General features: G+C 29.0%; 1 protein-coding gene across 2 annotated transcripts in view; it reads left to right on the forward strand.

The window, feature by feature from the left end:
• LOC130668238 (uncharacterized) overlaps positions 1-20,820 on the forward strand; it is a 44,583-nt gene extending 23,763 nt beyond the window's left edge. For both annotated transcript variants that reach the window (XM_057470419.1, XM_057470420.1), the window contains exon 2: positions 15,697-20,820. In XM_057470419.1, coding sequence (XP_057326402.1) covers positions 15,697-17,448 — 1,752 coding nt within the window. In that variant the 3' untranslated portion in view covers positions 17,449-20,820. The remainder of the gene's footprint in view (positions 1-15,696) is intronic.

Genomic DNA, 20,820 nt, shown 5'->3' on the forward strand with positions numbered 1-20,820 from the left:
TTTAAATTTATTATTAAGTGAAATTAATTACTTCCTCCTTTAAATTTTCAAGAATTAAGAGACGTTTAGTTAATAATTTACAATAATTACAAATTATTAATTAACAATGATTGATAATATTTTCTCAAATCTGACATGTATTTTGAAATGATCAATATTTTTTTGAGAATCAGATTTTTAAAAGCTAAAAGTACTTTTTTGAATAAAGGAACGATCAATTTCCTGAGTTCGTTACAACAATAAAAATTTGACCCACTTCACACTTGAAATCATCTGTCACTCAAAAATAGTCTAAATACCTGTGGAATTTCATTACGTAATTTGAAAATATTCTTGAGACAAATTGGCAATAATTACTGCACTTATAAATATTTATTTTTAAATCTATCGCAGATAAATTATTAGCCGAAAAAAATAAGTTTTATTTATTATCATAAATAAAGTAGCGGGAAAAAGGTAATATGAAAAGTATAATTACAGTATTTTTGACAGATATAAAAAGCATGTAAAATATTATGTATATACATATATATATTGTTCAAGTATTTTATTTAATTTAAAAAAATATGCATATACCTTGGGGCAAATTAACTAAATAATACGCCTGCTACGACCTAATTTCCTTTTATTTTCTCTAGTGTAATATATAAATGTATATATATATATAAATATATATACGTCTATAGGAGTCTTGGTCTCTTTTTCTTCGTGTAATTGCACAAGGCCGCGTGAACTCGGACATCGTATCGATCAATATAACAAATATAGATAGATATGTATATATATATTTGTTATACTGCACTAATGTAAGCTACACAATACACTAGAGTCTACTAAAGTAGACTAGATTACACTAATGTAATGCAATGTATATTAGTTTAATGTAACACATTTATATATAGGATAAATAATTCCTTCGATACGATTGTTATCACTGACGGTGATCTCAGCAGCTACGCACATCGACTTGAATTTCTACAGATTGATATATATGTATAGTTATATATACTTTATATATTAGGTGATCAATTTAATTATAGACAGAGTTGATTGCAACGAAATCAGAAACTACAAGTTCCGGAATGACTTTTAGAAATATTACTTTTGAAGTATATTTCACTATTAATTTATATAATATATTTATGAACTACGTAAGTATGATTTCATTCTGAGAATAAAAAAAATTTGATAGCGTAATTTCAAGTAGAGTGGAAAAAATTACGTAGGGCTTTATCAATTTATTTGTTTTGCATCAATTTGGAAATATAGCGAATAAAAATTTTTAAAGCATGAGTTTATTCGATAAAAAAAGGCAAGTAAATAATTAGTTGAGTGCTTCAAAGTGGGTCATGATGAAAAAATTCAATTGTATGACAAAATAACGCTGCCGAAAACCACAACTGGTCACAAATCGTAAATAGGTGGTTAAGGTATATTTTGTGTTTCTTTTTATGGTCGCGGCTTAAAAGATCATAAGGGCGCGTTATATTTTTTCGAGAAAGAACTCTGTGTATGTCTGGACCGCAGCGGGTGTTCACTTCTCGGCGCCTGCAATCGCTGAATTTAGTCACAAAAAACCAATGCCAAACCATTAAAATAACAAACCTTTTAATCTTTTTTTTTGTCATTTCTCATTTTATGCTTATAATATACATCTTTTAATACATATTAAAGTTTCTGTACAGATTTGGTACTCATATTGTCAACGTTTTAAATTTATACATTGTAGCAATACTAAATTTAATCATTCGATTAAAATGTCGTTCAAAGTTTTGTAATTTTGTTTCTTTCGTTCGTGTTTTATATTGCCGCAATATTTTTTTATTTAAATAATAAATAACAATGATGGTAACATCATTAATGAGAATTGATTCAACTTGGATTTTCCAAGCCTTCCACAATTCGGGTTTTATTAAAAAATCACTATACCAAACTAGGCATGTGACGTTTCGATTAGGATCACCTAAATCTTGATCCTATCATGCTTAGGAAATTTATACATAATTTTATGACGAGTGTAATTGGGTAGAATTCATCTATCCAGTAAAAAATAATTTAAATATAACGAGATCTGATTAGATGAACGTAGATCTGAATTGTCCCAAATATTTGACACCTATAATAGATGTCAACAGCTACTCAGATTCATGTACATCTCTATAGATCTAAAATTCCCTTGAAATTTTTTTTTAGAAGCTCCTGAAAATTCTGTTGCAGCCGAAATTTTGAATTTTTACCCTTGTAAATTTGAAATAGTGAAAATAGTGACTATTAACTGTTTACTAGTGGAAAGTATGTCACTAATTAAAATAGTGGTATACTTTTCACTGGCAATAAGTGAATATTCACTGTCAAATAATGATTGCTACATGATGTTCACTAATTTATTTCAGAGAGTATAGTTTGATAATTTGCTTTTTTTAGCTTTGGTCTACGTAGATCCACATAAATCTGAATAATGATAAAAGTGGATTACTATGAATCTATAGTAGAAACAAGGACTAAGAACTTAAACAAATGTTCAGTTAAAAATTAAAAATAAGTAATTTAGCTTTAAATATATGCCCAATAGAGTAAAGTTGATACACGAATATTCTAATTGAGACCACGTTTTCAATTATCGTTTATGTAACTATGGTGCAAAAAAACTAAATGAATTATGTATACCCCAGCTATATACTCGTTCATTCATTGAATTTGAATTGTCTCGTTTCTCAAATTTAATCTGGTAGACTTGTAACAATTCTTACATTAAATTTATAAAATTAGTCATCGGAGGTCTACACGGAAAAATTATTCTCGTTTGAAATGTTATGATGTCATAGCAAAGCCGGACCATGTTGACCATCTGACGGAATTTGAAATAAACACATGCTAAAATTACTATGCCTAAAGTAAAATTGACGACAATTATATCACAAATTACAGTAACCATTGTAAATTTTGCTATGATAGTTATTGTGTAGGGCCTTATCGATAGATCAAAACACGGCCTCAAAACTTTTTTTTTTCCTCCTTATTGGCTATCGTCCCAGTTGGGCCATGTGCCAGCCTCAAAACTTCTAATATAGATGTCACAAAGTCAAGTGTGCTACTTAGGTATACGGAAAAATTATTCTCGTTTAAAATATTACACGGAAAGATTGGAACCCGACTGGTTGCTGTGCTGCACCCGACTCAGTACGGTGCAGAACAGTAACCAGTCGGGTTCCAATCTTTCCGTGTATGGTGTCATATAGTAAAGTCGGACCATGTTCTTTCTAAACATGAATTAGGGAAAATAAGTTAATATTCACTAATTCCAAGTGCAAACCGAACCACTAATTTCAAGAGGTGGTTCGGTTGGCTCTCAGAATTAGTGAATATTCCCTTATTTCACTTATTTATGTTTAGAGAATTGGCCACCTGACGGAAATTGAAATGAACATATGCAAAAACTACTATGACTATAGTAAAACTTACGATGGTTACAGTAATCTGTGGCCATAGTAATTTTTGCATGCAATGTGTTTATGTCAATTTCGTCAGGTGGCCAACATAATCCGTGTATGATATGTTTTTTTTTAATAAAATAATAATAATAGTAAAATTATTAAGTAATAAAAATCTAATGTATCGAAAGTAACATCTAATAAATCCATTATATAAGAGTAATTAAACATTAAACATTTTAATTAATCTAGTAGATGAAATGAGTTAGCAGACATATAGAATGTCCTTGACACATGAAAGCTTAAACACTCACCAATGGAGATTGAAATGACGTGTATTAGCCACTGGTTTTGCTAAGGCTCTATTTATGGTACTAATTAACTTCGTTATCCAATAGCAAATAATAATATTTGAACAAAAAATACACTGACAATTAGAAAAAAAAAAATGAATAATAAATAATAATAACTACATTTCTATCTAACATTAATATTTACAATATTTATAAATGCATAATTTTAGTTGCGTGTAGCTTATTATTCTTCGTTACTCAATAAATATACCTATAAATATATATATAAACATTTTTATTATAATCATCATGTGTACTTAACTATACATAAATTTTTTTTCTAAAACTAGATCATTATTTATTTGTACCGTGGTAATAAAAGCCTTTATATTAGATTTTAAATTGAATATATTTATATAGGGACCCCGAGAAAAGTCGGGGCATACGTTCGATGAACTTTACATATTAATTACAATGTACTTACTCGACGTAAACTCGTACTACTACTTTTTAAAGATCTCTCTCATTCTATATTCCCATACTACTCTTTACTATCTTACTGTGAAATTAATTATTACTGTTGTCATTATTATTATTATTTATTATTATTATTTTTATCATCATTATAAGTACAAGTACTTATACTTTATAAGTTTTTCAACTTTTACTAATCATCTAATTAATATTATCTTATTTGTTAATATTCATTATTACATAAAAATCATTCAAATCATTAATTGTCATATTTTTATGCATTAACTATAATTTCTAAGTATTATAGTGGGAAAATTTTTTATTATTTTTTTCTTGATGGAATTTATGTAATGATATTAATAATAATTTTTTTTTTCTACTCAAGAAAAAAAAAATGCATAAAACATTTAGAATAGAAGTGTACGTGAACAAATACACAGTTAGAAATTTTGTGCTAAATTAAACACAAATCGTGTGTTGCAAACGATCTACACAAATTTTTGTGTTAATTCAACACATTGCGTTGGTATTGATCTTTAACACAAATTTTATGTTAAATAATTGAACACATAAAATCTGTTATTTTGACAGAAAATTTTTGTAAATTTAAGACTTTTCGTGTTAAAATTAACTAATAAATATAAGCACACAATCTAACCAACTCAAGTATACTGATCTACCCTTAGTACAACTTGTGTCAATTTAGCAAACAATTAGTTCGATTTTCGGTGATTTTTCTAAAAAATGGAGCTATGAATTATCCTTCTGTAAAATAAGAATAAAAAAATTATTGAACCTGATCATAAAAATATGAAAGTTATCTATGATTATATTTAATTGTAAATCAATTATAATCCAAGTTTCCTTGCAGACAATGCTGCTGCAATGCTTTGCTTGGTTATAGTAATGAAGAAACGCGCGGGAGTGTTTAGCTAAACAACACAAATTTTGTGTTAATTTTCGAATAACACAAGAAATGTGTTACACTTCACCCGAGTCAAAAAACAAATTCTAGTTTAGTCCTCAATGCCTCGATTCCTTTGATGTTCTATATGGCGCCCAGAAAGTAACTACATACTTCAGTACTCAAAATCCTCAATATGAACTATGAGGTCTAAATGCGAACAATTTATCGATTTTAAATTATAACTAAGACCTCAAAATCCTCAACGAATGAAAAGTTATATTTCGGACTTTGAAAAATTTTAGATAGAAAAAGGAGGGGAGAGAATATGTCGAATGAGACTTTTGAGGTTTAAATGTGGATAAAATTATGTCTGTACGTTTTGAGTATTTTGAGGCTCTAATCCAAATTTTGTTATTCCAGCATAGTCCTCAAAGTGGTAAAATTGGTCGTAACTACTACTTTGAGGACTAAACTACACGGAAAAAATAAACTTTAAAAATTAGTATTTGAAGTTATAATTCGGAACCCGGGTGTCAACATGGGGAATTTTAACATTTCAAATAATAAATTTTATAATACGTGTCGTCAATTTTCTAAATATCAGTTACGATTATTAAAGTTCAAATAGTAATTTTTCTTGCATAGACAATAAATTTTCATACTTGTCCTGTAATTATTCACGTCTTAATCATAAATGAAAAAATTACTATTTAGAATGATAGTATTTAGTGATCACTTTATCATTATACTACTTGTCGTTCTCAATTTATATAGTTCATTTTTTCTGTGTAGAATAACTTTCTATACTGTTGTAAATCTTCAAATTCTAAATTGATCCTCAAACACCTCGTTGAGAACTTTGAGACTTAAATCCGAATTTGTTTTTGTCTCGTACAAATTTTCTAATCATTTAACATAAAAAATCTGTTAAAGTAAAATAACCCAAACGATTTCTGTCGAATTAACGGATTTCTGTGTTGAAAGTCAACACAAAAAACTTAACCAAATAATTTATTAACACAAATACACAAAATTTCTAACTGTGAAGCATAAAATAATTGAAAAAAACAAAAAATATTAGAAAAAGTTTAAAAAAAAATATTAATCATGATAAAAAAATTCCACTACAAAAAATAAAAAAAAATATCCACGTATGCATATAAAGTGAAATTATATTTTAACAGCCACATTAAGTAACGTTAGCGCCGCGAATCAGATGTCAAAAGGCGCCACAAAAATACACGCGTAACAGTGGGTGATGAAATTCCATTGGTTACATGTTACAAAAATCTGAATACACATGTACAAGTTATCGAGATATGCAGAAATTTAAAAAAAGTCCCACACAACCTCTTCCCCTTCCGTAATGTCCTCTGCGATACCGTTCTACTGCATTTATTTCTTTTTTATCTCAATGTTATTTTTAATTATATTACTTAATTTTTTTTTAATTTCAAATGCCCATTAAACTGAGAAGGATTATTTATAAAAAAATTCATGATCACAGAGGGCAAAATTGAAAGTGAAACTTCTTTAGGATTATTCATATACATAATACACAAGTATGTACATCTGTATGACGTATAAAATGAGAATCTCTTATTATTTCTTTCTTTCTTTCCTTCTTTCTTTCTCTGGCTTTAATATCAATAAGTAGTTTAGCTCCACTCGTTTTACCTTGATGCAGTAACTTTAAATTCCAATGCATAAACGAATAACAAAATGACTTATACAGCACCCACGCACTTGAACATAAAATGCAAGGATGATTGATAATCGATACGGAAGGCCATGTTATTTATTTTTGACCTAAATTTCTTATTATCATTTAATTACGAACAATTATTATTTAACTCCACACTTAATTACTTCTTAAAACCGCGAGTGAGTAAATAAATAAATGAATTTATTAATTATAATTAGTTTTAATAACCATCTCATGTTCATTACGCGAAAAATCCATTTCGGTTTGAGCATAAACGTTTAAGAAATAATTATATTTAATTAAAATAATAATTGATAATTATTGAAATATTTCAATTTGCTGGAAAAAATACTGATAAAAATTATTTTTTTATTTTTTTATCATGTAACCAGTTGTTACTTCATGAAAATTACACAATCCTCGAGAGAAAGAGAGCATTACATACCATATATCCGGATGGCGTAGTCCTCCACTTTAACAAGGACAAAAAAAAAGATTTAAGTTCACGAGGACGATTGGCGTCCTCGTCGGGTCGAAGATTGTATATAGCGACGACAAATGTGTCTTTATATATGTTATTTATATATAAATATATATGCATGTAAGATATAAACATTTTTCACACAACATGTTATGTGTTTATGTATTACACACTTTTGCCAGTCGATCGAGTGAATCAGCCGATCACGCCCCCGTCCATTTAACATTACATTACATAGTGTCCTATGGTATATAAATATATGTATGTATGTATGTATTTGTGTATGTAGAGTATAGAATATTGTGACCCATACAGTATAAAACGCATAACATAACTCGCTGTCACGTTGGCAGTTTGCGAGCACTTGAACGTTATTAATATCGGCTACTTCATGGGTAAATTTATCGACGTCGTCCTGACAGAATTTTTTATTATTTTTTTATTTTTAGCTTTTTTTTTACGAAATAATTGTTTTAAAAGTACTGGCCGACATCTCCCGAAATGGAAAGGGATATTTATTAGTTATATGTCAAAATAATAAAAAAATATATAAATATACGTATTTGGAAAGCAAATGAAAATCCATGCATGCTTATTTTCTATGAGTAATGCTTGGCAGATTGCCATGTCTACTCAGAACCTGACTATCTCGTACCAAATTTATTCAAAAATCGTTAGCACTAATAAGCTCAGCTCAAAAATTTTTTGATTCCAAGATTTCTTTACTCTCTAATATAATTATTTCAAGCCAACTCTACGCAAATTTTTGACAAAAATTAACAGCTCAGTAACCAACAAAATGTTGAAAAAGACACGACTCAAAAATTCACATGGCTGGAAAATAATCTAAATTTTTTTTTTTTTTAATTTAATGATATTGAATAGCTCTAAACTTTTTTGTAAAAAACCAGTATATGTCAAAAAAAAAAAAAATTTACTAATACTTGACCAATTAAAATACATGTAAAATTTTTCTAAAAGTTGCGTCATTAGGAAATATTGCAATAGTTATTTGTCTATAATAACACTAAAATTTTTTTCCACTATATAGTTTAATGTTAAAAAAATATTAATAGGGCAATTACTATGAAAATGTTTTATAATTTAGACAAAATTATTTGTTATTTTTAAAATAATGAATAAATAATCCAGGCTATAAAATGGTGGTTATAATTAATAGTACATAAAAGTAGAAAGCAGATAATGAGCATTTTGAATTGGACAAGGTCGTGTTGACGTTACATATGACGTTATATATATGAAACTAGCGATATATATTACTAGTATGAAAAAATAATACATAAGAGTGTCAGTTAAATAAAAGGAATGATATAAATGGATGATATGATGAGCACGATTATTAACTTGACCAAGACCTTAAATATCGAGTTTAATTAACACACGCACAACTGAGACTATCAACTAGCATATGTATATAACAGTAATTATATCATATGAATATAAATATAAGTAATAAGAAACAAGTAACGCTTGATCAGTTAGAAAATATATTTCATGAATAACAGTCAAAAGCGTATTTTTCTTATTGTAAATACAGTAATTAATTTCATTTTTGACTTTTCATAAACGATTCAGGAAGTTTTCGAATATAATTAATATTAATTCAACCTTTTTTTTGCTCCGCAAGATATTTATCAAAATGATCGCTACGTTAATAGCACATGTGCCGTTGCATATATTAATAATTTTTAATATTTATGTAAAGACCCATTACTCGCTCACTTTTCATTGGAGTGAGATTAAACCACTTAATATAAATTGGTCAATGAAATGAAAAATCTTTTTTTTTTTATAATTATTTGCTGTAGTTCTACATTTTAGAATAAAATTTCCATTTCAAGAATAATGTTGATAAATAATTATTATTAATTTTTTAAATAAGGACGTTAAGTATACCCATAAGTGGTTCATTCAAAGTTTTGAACGGCTGCCCGATTTCAAAACACAGTAAGAGATAAATTTTTCAAAATCGATCCGAAATCACTCCGTTGAAAAAGCAAACTCCTAATTTAGTTCGTATGCACACTGTGAAAAATTCCCAATAAATTTTACTATGGGTGCATAGTAACACCGGACTATAAGAAAACTGATTCAAAATTTACAAGTAAACGTATGCGCAGACTACACGATTGTGGCCTATGCGCATACGTTTACTATGGGACACTTGTAAATTTTGAATCAGTTTTCTTATAGTCCGGTGTTACTATGCACCCATAGTAAAATTTGTTGGGAATTTTTCACAGTGCAGTTATTTTTTTTTTGACTCCGGAACTCCGAGTGACGGAAGGAATTTGGATTTAAATATAATCCGTAATCACTCTCGATTTTTGACAGTGTATTAAGGATTCAATTATTTTGGTGACACACTGAGAGAACAATTTATTTGAGCCAAATAAGATTTGTTTCAGGCAAATAAATCCCATATTTAAATGAACCCACTTAATATTTATTGGAGACAAACATATTCATTCATTTGAGACCAATAAATTCATTTTTTTGAGACAAACATATAGTCTATTTGAATGAAATAAAGATTTGTTTATACACGGAAAAAAAATTTTTGTGACCAGCACGATACGATTTTTTGAATGTCACAATACTCATTCACCCATTAGGAGGTTAGTTAGGTTAGCGTTACGTATAGTGGTAGCAGCGATCTGTATAGCTTTAGTAGTAATCTGGATCACTATAGTAGCTATCCATATTACTACTGTAACTATACAGATCGCTCCCTTCACTAAATCTGCATAACGATACTTTAGATGCTTCCAATATCACGATTTTGTTTTTTCGAAGTAGTTAACAAATCTGTATTTGGGTAGTGGCGACTGTAGCGCCACCAGCCGTAGTGTAATTTTGTTCAACCAAGATTTATTAACTATAAAAAAATATATATTAGAATGACATAAACGATTTTATTCATTCAAATTGACGAAAGCATTTGATTCAATTAAAAATTTATTTCAATCAAATAAATACTTCTTAATAGTTTCAAATAAATCTATTTTTTTGGCTCAAATAAATTGTTCTCTCAGTGCAGTGATTTAAAAAAGATAAATAATACTACTATTTTTTGTTGAATTTAAACGAAACGACCAGAGTTTATTTTATTTAATTGAAGGAATCACGGCTTTACTGGTCTGATTTATTGACTTTTCAGATTATATTCATCGTATTAATAATTACATGTGGACTAAAAATATTAGTACGCACTGTACTACTATTATACTACTAGTATTTAAAATATTTAATTAAATTTTTTAATGCCTCATAATTAATTAATCAATTAATTATATTTTTAAAAAAATTTAAATCAAGTTTATATATAAGAAGGATCAATTTATAAATTGAGTATTCGCAAAAGATAAAAAAATGTTGATACAAATATTAAGTAGTAAGTAGGATGGTAATTAAGAGAATCTTCTCAGTAATCTCGAACAGTGTTTAACCAAGGTCAACAAAACCCAGCAACTGAGAGTAGCGTATATACATTCAAGTACTAAGATAATTAGTTTGATTGGGTGGGAGAGCGAGATTTGCTGTTGCCAGTGGTATATATAGACGATATGTATATATGTAAAGAGCGAATGGATTAAAGAACAGTGTGACTTGTATGCATGTATATATCATGAGTGCAATATACACGCGACAAGTAATGCAATGCATGTAGTTACACTTATTTTATCCATACATTGTTAGCAGCCCAATGTACGTGTACAAAAAAAAAAAAAAATTAAAAAAACACGATATACATATGTCGCTGGCCAATCAATCGTAACCTTGATCAGCTCTTTCTTGAGATTCCTCGGAAACACAGTGCATCGACTTTAACCATTTATATATTCACTATATGCACTCTCTTACTCTCTTACTCACTCACTTACTTACTTACTTACTTACTTACTTACTTACTCACGGCTTAAGACGATCAATTCCGTATGCTAAATTAGCTCTAGAAGCTATAGTCTAACGTGGGATTAACAGGATGTATGTTTATTGGTATGATGTTTCAGTACATATATAATATTAAGGCGATACGATTGTACATATAAAGTTGAATGATCAGTTTCTCAAGGTAACTTATTCTTAGATACATATATATTATTTTCTTTATTATTACAATTATGTGTTTAATCTTATATCAGAAGTGTTGTCTTAAAAGTTAAGACATTAACAGTAATGAAATTTTTAAATTCAATTACTTTACACAATTTAATTTTTTAGATAAATTTTAATGGAATAATTAGTTACTGACTTTTAGATAGAGGATTTGCATCCATACAAAAATACTATTTTTTATTGGTATGGAAATAAAAAGTTAAAACACTTAATTAAGTTTAAAAAATTTTGATAAATCATAATAAATACACACGGTAAAAAAAACGGGGTAAGTCCAGACGGTGTACTAGGTGTTAAAATTTTCGGTATTAAATTTCAACACCGAAAGTGGTGTTAAATTAACACCGCCACCGGTGTAAATATTCTTTACCGGTATTAAAATATTTTTCGGTGTTGAAAATATTTAACTTTATAAATATTTTTACTTACTAGATCACTGCAGTTAAACAGTATTTTTATTAATTAATTCAATTATTGGTGATTGAAATTGTGGGCATAAAATTGTGTAATTTTTAAATAAATTACGTATAAAATAAACAATTATATGAATAACTACATAGCAAAATTGAAATTTCCCCCAAATAATATTCATCAAATTTTTATATTTTTTTACATGTAATACATTTTATTTTTCTAATTTCTATACGTGCACGGAAAAAAGAGCAGTTGAAAAATTACAGTTTCTACAGTAAAAATAGGCCTTCCGGGAAAAAATCTTTAAACATTAAAGCTTAAACTGTAATTTTAGAAATTTGTTATAGTAATAAAATTATTACTATTTTAAGCAGCAAATTTTACAGTTTAAATCGATAATATCGAGTTCGAAACTGTAATATTTGTTATTTTTTGATAACAAATGTAATTTTTACAGTTTCAGACTCGGAGCGCTTTACTACTATACGAAACTGTAATTTTTCAACTGCTCTTTTTTCCGTGTGGAATTTTTTCTACACCGATATTTTAACACCGCCAAATTACACAGCCTACGACGGTGTTATTTCATTTTAACACCGCAAAGTGTTAAATAGAGTCCATTTTTAACACCGCTCTTTTTACAGTATATGAATGAATAATTAAATAATTTTTTTAAAACGTAATCCCGTTTATAATAGACAGTGGCATATTAGAGTTGGCCTTTCAACATTCAACAGGAAACCAATCTAGTTTCACTGGTCACTCTGTAACAGCAAGAACAAGGAGACATAAAGGCGTACGAAGAAACGCCTACATTTAAATTTGTTTTTGTCCTTTTATTACTACCATTGTAACTACACACTATATACATATGTATGTATGTATACTTGTTATATGTACTATGTAGAGAAACATATATCTCTGTATGTATGCATGGAAAGTGTTTGCTACGAGACTTATGTTCTAAGGATCGTGAACTAAAGTCATAGCAAATTGCAAGTTATTCTAAATGTTATTTTGATGTCAAGTATCGTCAAAGCACATAAGCCGCGAGAATAAATAAATATTTGCATTGTTTATTTTGATTAGTATTTAAAATAATAAAACTTAAATAAAAGCGTTGTGTAGATTGTTTATAAAAAAAAAAATTCCTTTTGCATAATTATTTTTTTGCGGGATCACATATATAAATATATATAAGTGTGCATGATACACGTGTGCGTAAAAGATAGAAAAAATAAATAAGACAGAGATGGGGAATCAAGGTCAGGTGAGATATCTTTGAGTTGCATGCGGGTCGAAAGCGAAGAGATCGGATGTCCCTGAGGTGGTGAGTTCGACTTAACTATGTGCAAATGTCACACTTTATTATTGTTATAGTCTGCGAAATGTAGTTAAGCGTGCATGTAGAGATTAACTAAAGATGAGAAAAAATAATTATGTATATATGAATGGATATTATCGTGACTTTTAGATGCTTATCAGTCACCATCCCTCTAAGAAATTTTTAACGGTCTTTATAAAGCTAATTTATTATTTTATTTAAATATATACAATATACTTTAGCTTATAGAAAAATTTTTACATTATTTTTTTTTAAGTACAAATAATTGATCTCATGATAATAATTTTAAATCACTGCAATTAAGATTTAATTAAATTTTTTTTTTAAAACATTGTAAATTTAAGTATTTACTTAATTTCTTAAATTACTGATCATATCTGATAATGGATTTAGATCGTTGAAATTATAGACATGAATCAACATTTTTGTTGTTAAACGTGAAATTAAATTCTCGGAAATAAGTCTGATGAGATTTTGTTATATTATGAGATACAACAGTATAAATCCGGTTATTATTTTTTTCTTTTCGATAACAAGCATAAACATTTTGAAATTATTGTACCTAAGAAAACTTAAAATTTTAACCTGAGCAAAAAAAAACGAACATGGAATAATGATTCTAATAAATGTCACACCTTGGAATGCTGAAAACTAATTATTTGCCAATTTAATTAAAATCTTCTAATTTACAATACATATATATGGACTATTATACTATAAAAGCATAAATATTTTTATATTTAATGATAAAGAAATCATTTCTGATCATGATTTATATTGATAGTTGGACAAAGCCTGGGTTTTTATTTTTTTGATCAAAGACTTCTGTTTATTCACGAATGTTAACCACTGTTTATGGTTTGTCTCTGGACAGTAATAAAACCTAACAACTGTATCTTCAGCTTTGGTCACTGATGATAAAAAAAAAATTTGTATCTGTTTTAAAATCCGACAAATAGTAGAGGATATTTTTAACTAAAAACATCAAGTTAAGAATTAAATAACGATAATAAATAAATTTGAAAATATTAATGATATAAATTTAAACAGTTTAAAATAAAACACTGTATAAAATTGAGTGTTTATGGATTTTATTTCATAAAAATTCACTCCGTCACTCGGAGTCCCGGAGTTAAAAAAAAAACACCATTCATACGGAGTAAATAAAAAGTTTGTTTTTTCAACAGAGTGATTTTGGACTGATGTGGATTTTATTTAAACCCTCGTTCACTTCGATTCGGACTTTTAATATTAAAGTAAACTCCTTTTAAGATAGAATTTCACTCTAACCCGGAATTCTAATATTAAATTAAATTTTCCTTCGAAGTGAATTTCACTCCGAGGAAATTAAAAAAATAGTCATCCGCTCTGCATTCACTCCGAAATTACTCCTTGTTTACTCATATTTTAATGTAATGGTGTTTATTTTTTTTTCTAAAATTGACTCTGGCGGGGCTTTGCGGAGGCGTAAGAAATGTAACTTACGTTTTTCAACCAAAAGCTCTACACGGAAAAAAATAATCGGTAGCTGTTACCGGAAATTAATCGGTAGCGGCTACCGAAAAATAATCAGTAACTGCTACCGATTTTTTTTTTCGTGTACAGACTGTAGTTTAAAACATATATTGCTTACGATATGAAAAAATCGATAGTGTAAATATTTTTTAAAAAATGTTCTCCTGTGAGGCTTTGGGGCTTGGGGCGTAAGAAATGAATAATTCTACGGTTTTCCGCCAAAAGACTTACAGACTTGAAATTTTGCATGAACATTATCTATAATACGAGAAAATAAGTAGCGTAAATTTTTTTTCGAAAATCGACTTCTAGAACTGTTTGCGAGGGCGTAATTCAATTTATTTTATTCTTAAATGAACTTATAAATTTACGCTCGCAAGTTTCTTTCCACGTTACACATTTTGAGTACAGTAAATATACAAACGTCCATCGGAATAATTTACAACAACAGTATCTCTGACAGTTTTCAATTAAATTCGAGCAAACATACATATATATATATATATATATAATATACACTCATACATATAATACGCAATTGTTATTTGAAACTGCGAAAACAGTTAGTCTTCCTTCTGTATCAGTGTCACGGATTTTTGCTCGTTCAACATATATGATTTACGAGGTATGCAATGAAGTTGACTGCCGGCAGCTCGTGAACGAGCTCTCTATACCCATACACTAAATTTTATTTTTTCTCTTTTAATTCTATAACAAGCTGCAAAGTCGTGAATTATTTTTTTTAACAACCAAGGACTTTGTTCAACACCCTATTTCACTTGTCATTGCTTGTAAAGACAAATATTGAATGAATTTTTAATTAGATTATTTAAAACCAACTGCAAGTTAATTTATAATGTCGATAAAAATTTATATGAAACAATTAAAAAAAAATAAATAAATTAACGTTGCATTAAATGTAATTAATCATTTCACATAAAAAGATGTAATGATATGATATTAATTATATTATGTTTTTTTATTTTTTCAGATACTGTTCGATGCAACATTCGTATGGGAGCAGGTACATGCAGCTCCGGCAAAACGCAACGACGTTGTAGCGGGGACGGAATTCTTAAGTGTATTTATAAACGGTGCAATGGCACCAACACCAAGGCGTCGAGGTTTCAGACGTAATCAACAGACGGTACAGGACAATGCAGTAGCTGAATCCCGTCAGAGTGAGGCATCCATTTACCGGATATCACGCGCGCCCTCGAGTCCAAGGCCAACGACATCGCGACCGAGTCACCGGGAAATCGGCGCGAAACTTTATCCAGTTAGTCACAAGTCTTTGGATGATAATCGAGATCATACCCATGCATCTGATGAGTTGGGAACTGAAGATGTTGTGCGATTGAAACCTCTTATTTCGGTGACGCATCAACCGACTATTTTACGTGTCATTAATGGAACAAAATCAAAAAATATCAGTAGAAAAGTTATTGGGGTTAGCGTGACATCTACAGTTGAGGCAACGCCCTACAAAGTTAGAGTTGAGCATTACGATAATGATCAATTGACAATGATAACCAGACCGCCAATTAGCGGCTCATCTTTGTCGTCAGTCAGTAGTAATTTAGCAGCAACTGGTACCGCTAAATCGGTATCCATGATTACGACTGCTGAAACTTCAACAATTTCGACGCCCACAAAAACGTCAACAGTTAAAACGACTTCGACCCTAATTCCAGCAAAATTAGTTACTGAAGAACTCAGCAATATTGTGTCGGAATCGAATCGCAGCGAGTTTTCGGTAGACGAAGGCCTTCCGCGAACCAGTTGGCGAGCAAGATCATCTGTAACACCAGAATCAATTATCGCTCACTCAGTGCCATTTTCAACGTCATCGAGTTTCCCGAAATCTCAAGATCACAAAGACTCGCTGGAAATGGCAACGAGTTCAGAGCCTGTTGAACAGAGTTACGAATTATCTGAAGAGAATGAGGAAATTCATGAGGTTCAAAATGTCGGTCATTTACAAGGCCGTAAAGCTGGCAGACATTATGACAGTCCTCTGTTCAACCAACCACCGAAAGTTTATCCACAACCGTCGAAAATTTACGGAAAACCTTCACGTATGTACGGAGAGCCTTCAAAAATTTACAGCGAACCAGCTAAAATTTACAGTGAGCCTGAAAAAGTTTACAGTGAACCATCAAAAATTTATTCGGAACCTTCGAAAATCTATAGCGAGCCTTCGAAAATTTACAGCGAACCTTCAAAAGTTTATAGTGAACCTTCTAAGGTTTATGGGGAACCTGAAAAAGTGTATGGAGAACCATCAAAAATTTATTCAAAACCTGCGAGAGTTTACAGTGAACCAGCTAAAGTCTACGGCGAACCCGCCAAGGTGTACAGCGAGCCAAGTAAAATTTATGGACTAGACGGTCAGCCAATTAACCATGAGCCCGAGGAGGAAAACTATGAAGTTGATGAAGCTGTAAGTGTTGGCAGCAATGGAAACGTTCACGGTCCTCAAGGAGTAACAGAAGCGCCGAATTCATCGTCGGCAGTTGATGCCGGATCAGAAGATGGCCACAACAAAGTTGGTTACGTTGTTGAGGGCAGAAATTATCGCAAGTATCGCGTTGAAGAACGGACACCTGATGGATTCATTGTCGGTGAATATGGTGTCGTTAGTCATGATGATGGTTCATTACGCGGTGTTCGCTACACTGCCGATGGAACCATAAATCCACGGCTAATATACGATGCATTGATGAAATTTCTTGCTCTTTAATAAAAACACACGTTCATAATAATAATAACGTTTTATAGCATAATATGATGAAGGGAAGTTTAAATGCCGTTTACATATAGGCAATAACGAACACGACTGATTATTATTTTCTTCGCTCTTGCCAACTCAACTGCCTCAACTTGTAATATTAAATAAGTATATATATATACTATATATATATATCTATACATGAATATAGATTGTAAGAGTTTTTCCCTTTCACCCTTGACAATATGACCTTTTTCATTTTGATATAATTCTCAATTGCTAGTTAATTCCTATTTTATTATTATTTTTTTTATTGGTATCAAAGGAATCATTAATGATTCTTATAAATAAAAATGAAAAAAATGCATCTATCAATAACGGTCAATTTTCCTACGGTTTCATTATTATACAGAAACACGAGATTAAGTTTTCTCGATAATGCCAGATTGAAGGCTTCGTTTTTATTATCGTTTAATATAGTGAGAAATGATGTTCAATCTACCCTTTCGCACGGTAGAGTTACGTCGTGACTTAGCTTACGGTTAAAATTATCCTACCTTATATTATTATCAGGTTTCGTTATTGTGGAATTATTAAAAATTTATCGATGCTAATGATCATCATCAACAAGATGCATACAAGTCAAGAGTGTATGCGTCTTGTTGTTTTTTTTATGTAGAAACGCTTCTGTGACGAAGAGGACACCGAAAAAAATAAAAAAAATTATATCTCGGGTCAAAAAAATAACTTGATTTTGACGTAATTTTAAAAATTGAAAATAAAGCAATTCTAGCAAGACAAAAGCAAGTCAAGTTTAAGTTCTTTTTTTAATGAATGAAAAACATATTTTTAAGACATGAAAACACATTTGGTTTTGACTTGCTTTTGACTACATCGTCTTACTTAGTTGACTTAAATTTAAGTCATTGAAATCTAATCCGAATCAACGTGACTTTAATTTGACGTAAATTTAAAATTATTGAAGTCAAATTCAAATCAATGTGACTTTAATTTGACTTAGTTGACTTAAATTTTCAAGTTAAAAAAGTCATATTGGAATTAAAAAAAATTATAGCCCACTCAGAAAATTAAGTGATTATGTTTATTATGCTAAATTTTTAATTCCAATCATCTAGAATGATTAGAACGTTTTTCAATGCAAAAATAGTTAGTGTTATAAAGTTAGTAACTAGTACTAACAAATATAGTTAGTGTTAATTTTTTTTAATAGAATTAATAATTATTGGATGATAACTTCTGCAATAAATTCCGTAATAGTTACTATCAGGATGGTAACAATTATAATTTCTGATGGTAACTGTTACCATCTGGATTATATATATAACTATTGAGGGGATTCTACGGTTTCCGTGGCGCCGCTAAATGACCAAAAATTCTTGTAGAACTCGACGAAATAAGACTTTCTTAACGAATAAAATTTTTCGATATCTTGCTTAGTTTTTGAGAAAAATGTATTTCGAAAAAAAAGCGAATTTTTTCAAAAAAGTAAAATATTTCATAGATCTAATATCTTCAATTTTTTTTCCGAAAAGTACGTTTAAAGATGAAAATTTCAAAAAAAAAAAAAAACGTCTGAATTAGTCCATTTTTGAAGAAGTTATGGCTATTTGAAAAAAAGTCTTATTTCCTCGAGTTCCACAAGAATTCGCGATCATTTGGTGGCGCCACGGAAACCGTAGACTTCCCTTACAATCTAGATGATTTATACAATCATCTAGATAATATTCACTTCTATCGTACTGATGGTCAAAAATTTTACCATAACTAACTAGTAATTCCTATTATTTAATTTTCTGAGTTCAGTCAAAAGCAAGCCAAATAAGTCAAAATCGAGTTATTTTTTTGACCCACGATTATACATAAGCCAACTTGTCGCGGCAGCGTTTCCGCTGTTATGTGCATGCATATTAGAACAAAATAAATATGTATAATGTAAGTTTTATTAAATAAACCCCTAGTCAAAAGTCTCAATTAGTGAGAAATTTTGTGGGGTCCGTAATTGTTATTTTATTTTAATTAATTATTAATTATTACGATTATTATTTTATTTTAGACTCCTCTCATTACCTCAATTATTGAGATAGTTTTATTTGCTTTTTATCTAGCAATTGAAGTTGTGATTATCGTGGTATGGATAATGTCTTTTTAAAATGAAAAAAAAATTTTTTTTAAATTTGTCGTAATTTTTTTTTTCATAATTATTAATGAGGAATATAAAATTTATGTTTAAAAATTGTAAATTAAATTTTTGATGTGAATGTTTAAGCGGTGCTTGAAATGCAATTATCGGCAATTGCAATTGATATTTTTATTTATATTTAACATTAATATGATGAATGTAATTTTATTTATATATATTTTTAATGTCGGAAGTAATTATAAGAACGATTAAATGTGCTATTGTAAAATTTAAAAAATGTGATGGTAAACTTCGAAATACAAGTGTTCTTAAAAATATTTATTTATTAATTTAATGAAACAAAAATTTTTTATTTAATTATTGTAATAAATTTAAATTAATTTATTGTATTACATTTAAATAAAATTGGAAGAATGTTAATTGTAATTATGATAAATATGAATGGAAGGTATGTAGAATAAATAATTTTAAAAATACTTGTATGTACGATGTACGTATATAGCCATTGGCGACTGATACTCGATTGTAATTTTGTATAAATAATCTGTAATTGTACACAGTCAAGAATGCTCAAGCGTAATTATTAATATAATAATTAAGCTTACTCATTTATTTTATAAATCATTATTCAAATATTTAAATAATTCGTTAAAAAAAAAAAAATTATCATTCGTATTTTCTGCTATTGCTCATACTTAATAATCAGCAAAAAAAAATTTTAAATCATAATACGTTTGTAATTTTAGTCAATAAAATTATCAAAAATGAGTGTAGGTATTATAATTATTATTCATGAAATAATGTGCCACCATTAGAAAAAAAAACGTTTTGTAATAAATTTGTCATTTGTAAAAAATAATTTTATCGATTTTATTTATTTACTATATAAGTTTATAATTATACACTGAGAGAACAATTTATTTGAACCCAATAAATAGATTTCTTTGAAACCACCCGTGTGAAAAAATTTGTTGAAAAAGGGTTAAAAAGTGACTATTTTAAACTTCAAAACGTGACACAATGACAAACTTTTTTTAAACGATTTTCAAACTTCTGAAAATACACAGAAAAAAACGATTGACTTAATACTACAAATTAACATTTTTCAGAGCAAAATACGTTCAGAAAAAACTCATTTCGAACTATTTCTAAACGTTTTTCGTTTTAGCATATCTTAATAATATAAGGATATTTATTGATTTTTCTCTTGATGTTTTAAAAGT

The sequence above is a fragment of the Microplitis mediator genome, chromosome 5 (assembly GCF_029852145.1).
Source record: "Microplitis mediator isolate UGA2020A chromosome 5, iyMicMedi2.1, whole genome shotgun sequence".
Lineage (NCBI taxonomy): Eukaryota > Metazoa > Arthropoda > Insecta > Hymenoptera > Braconidae > Microplitis > Microplitis mediator.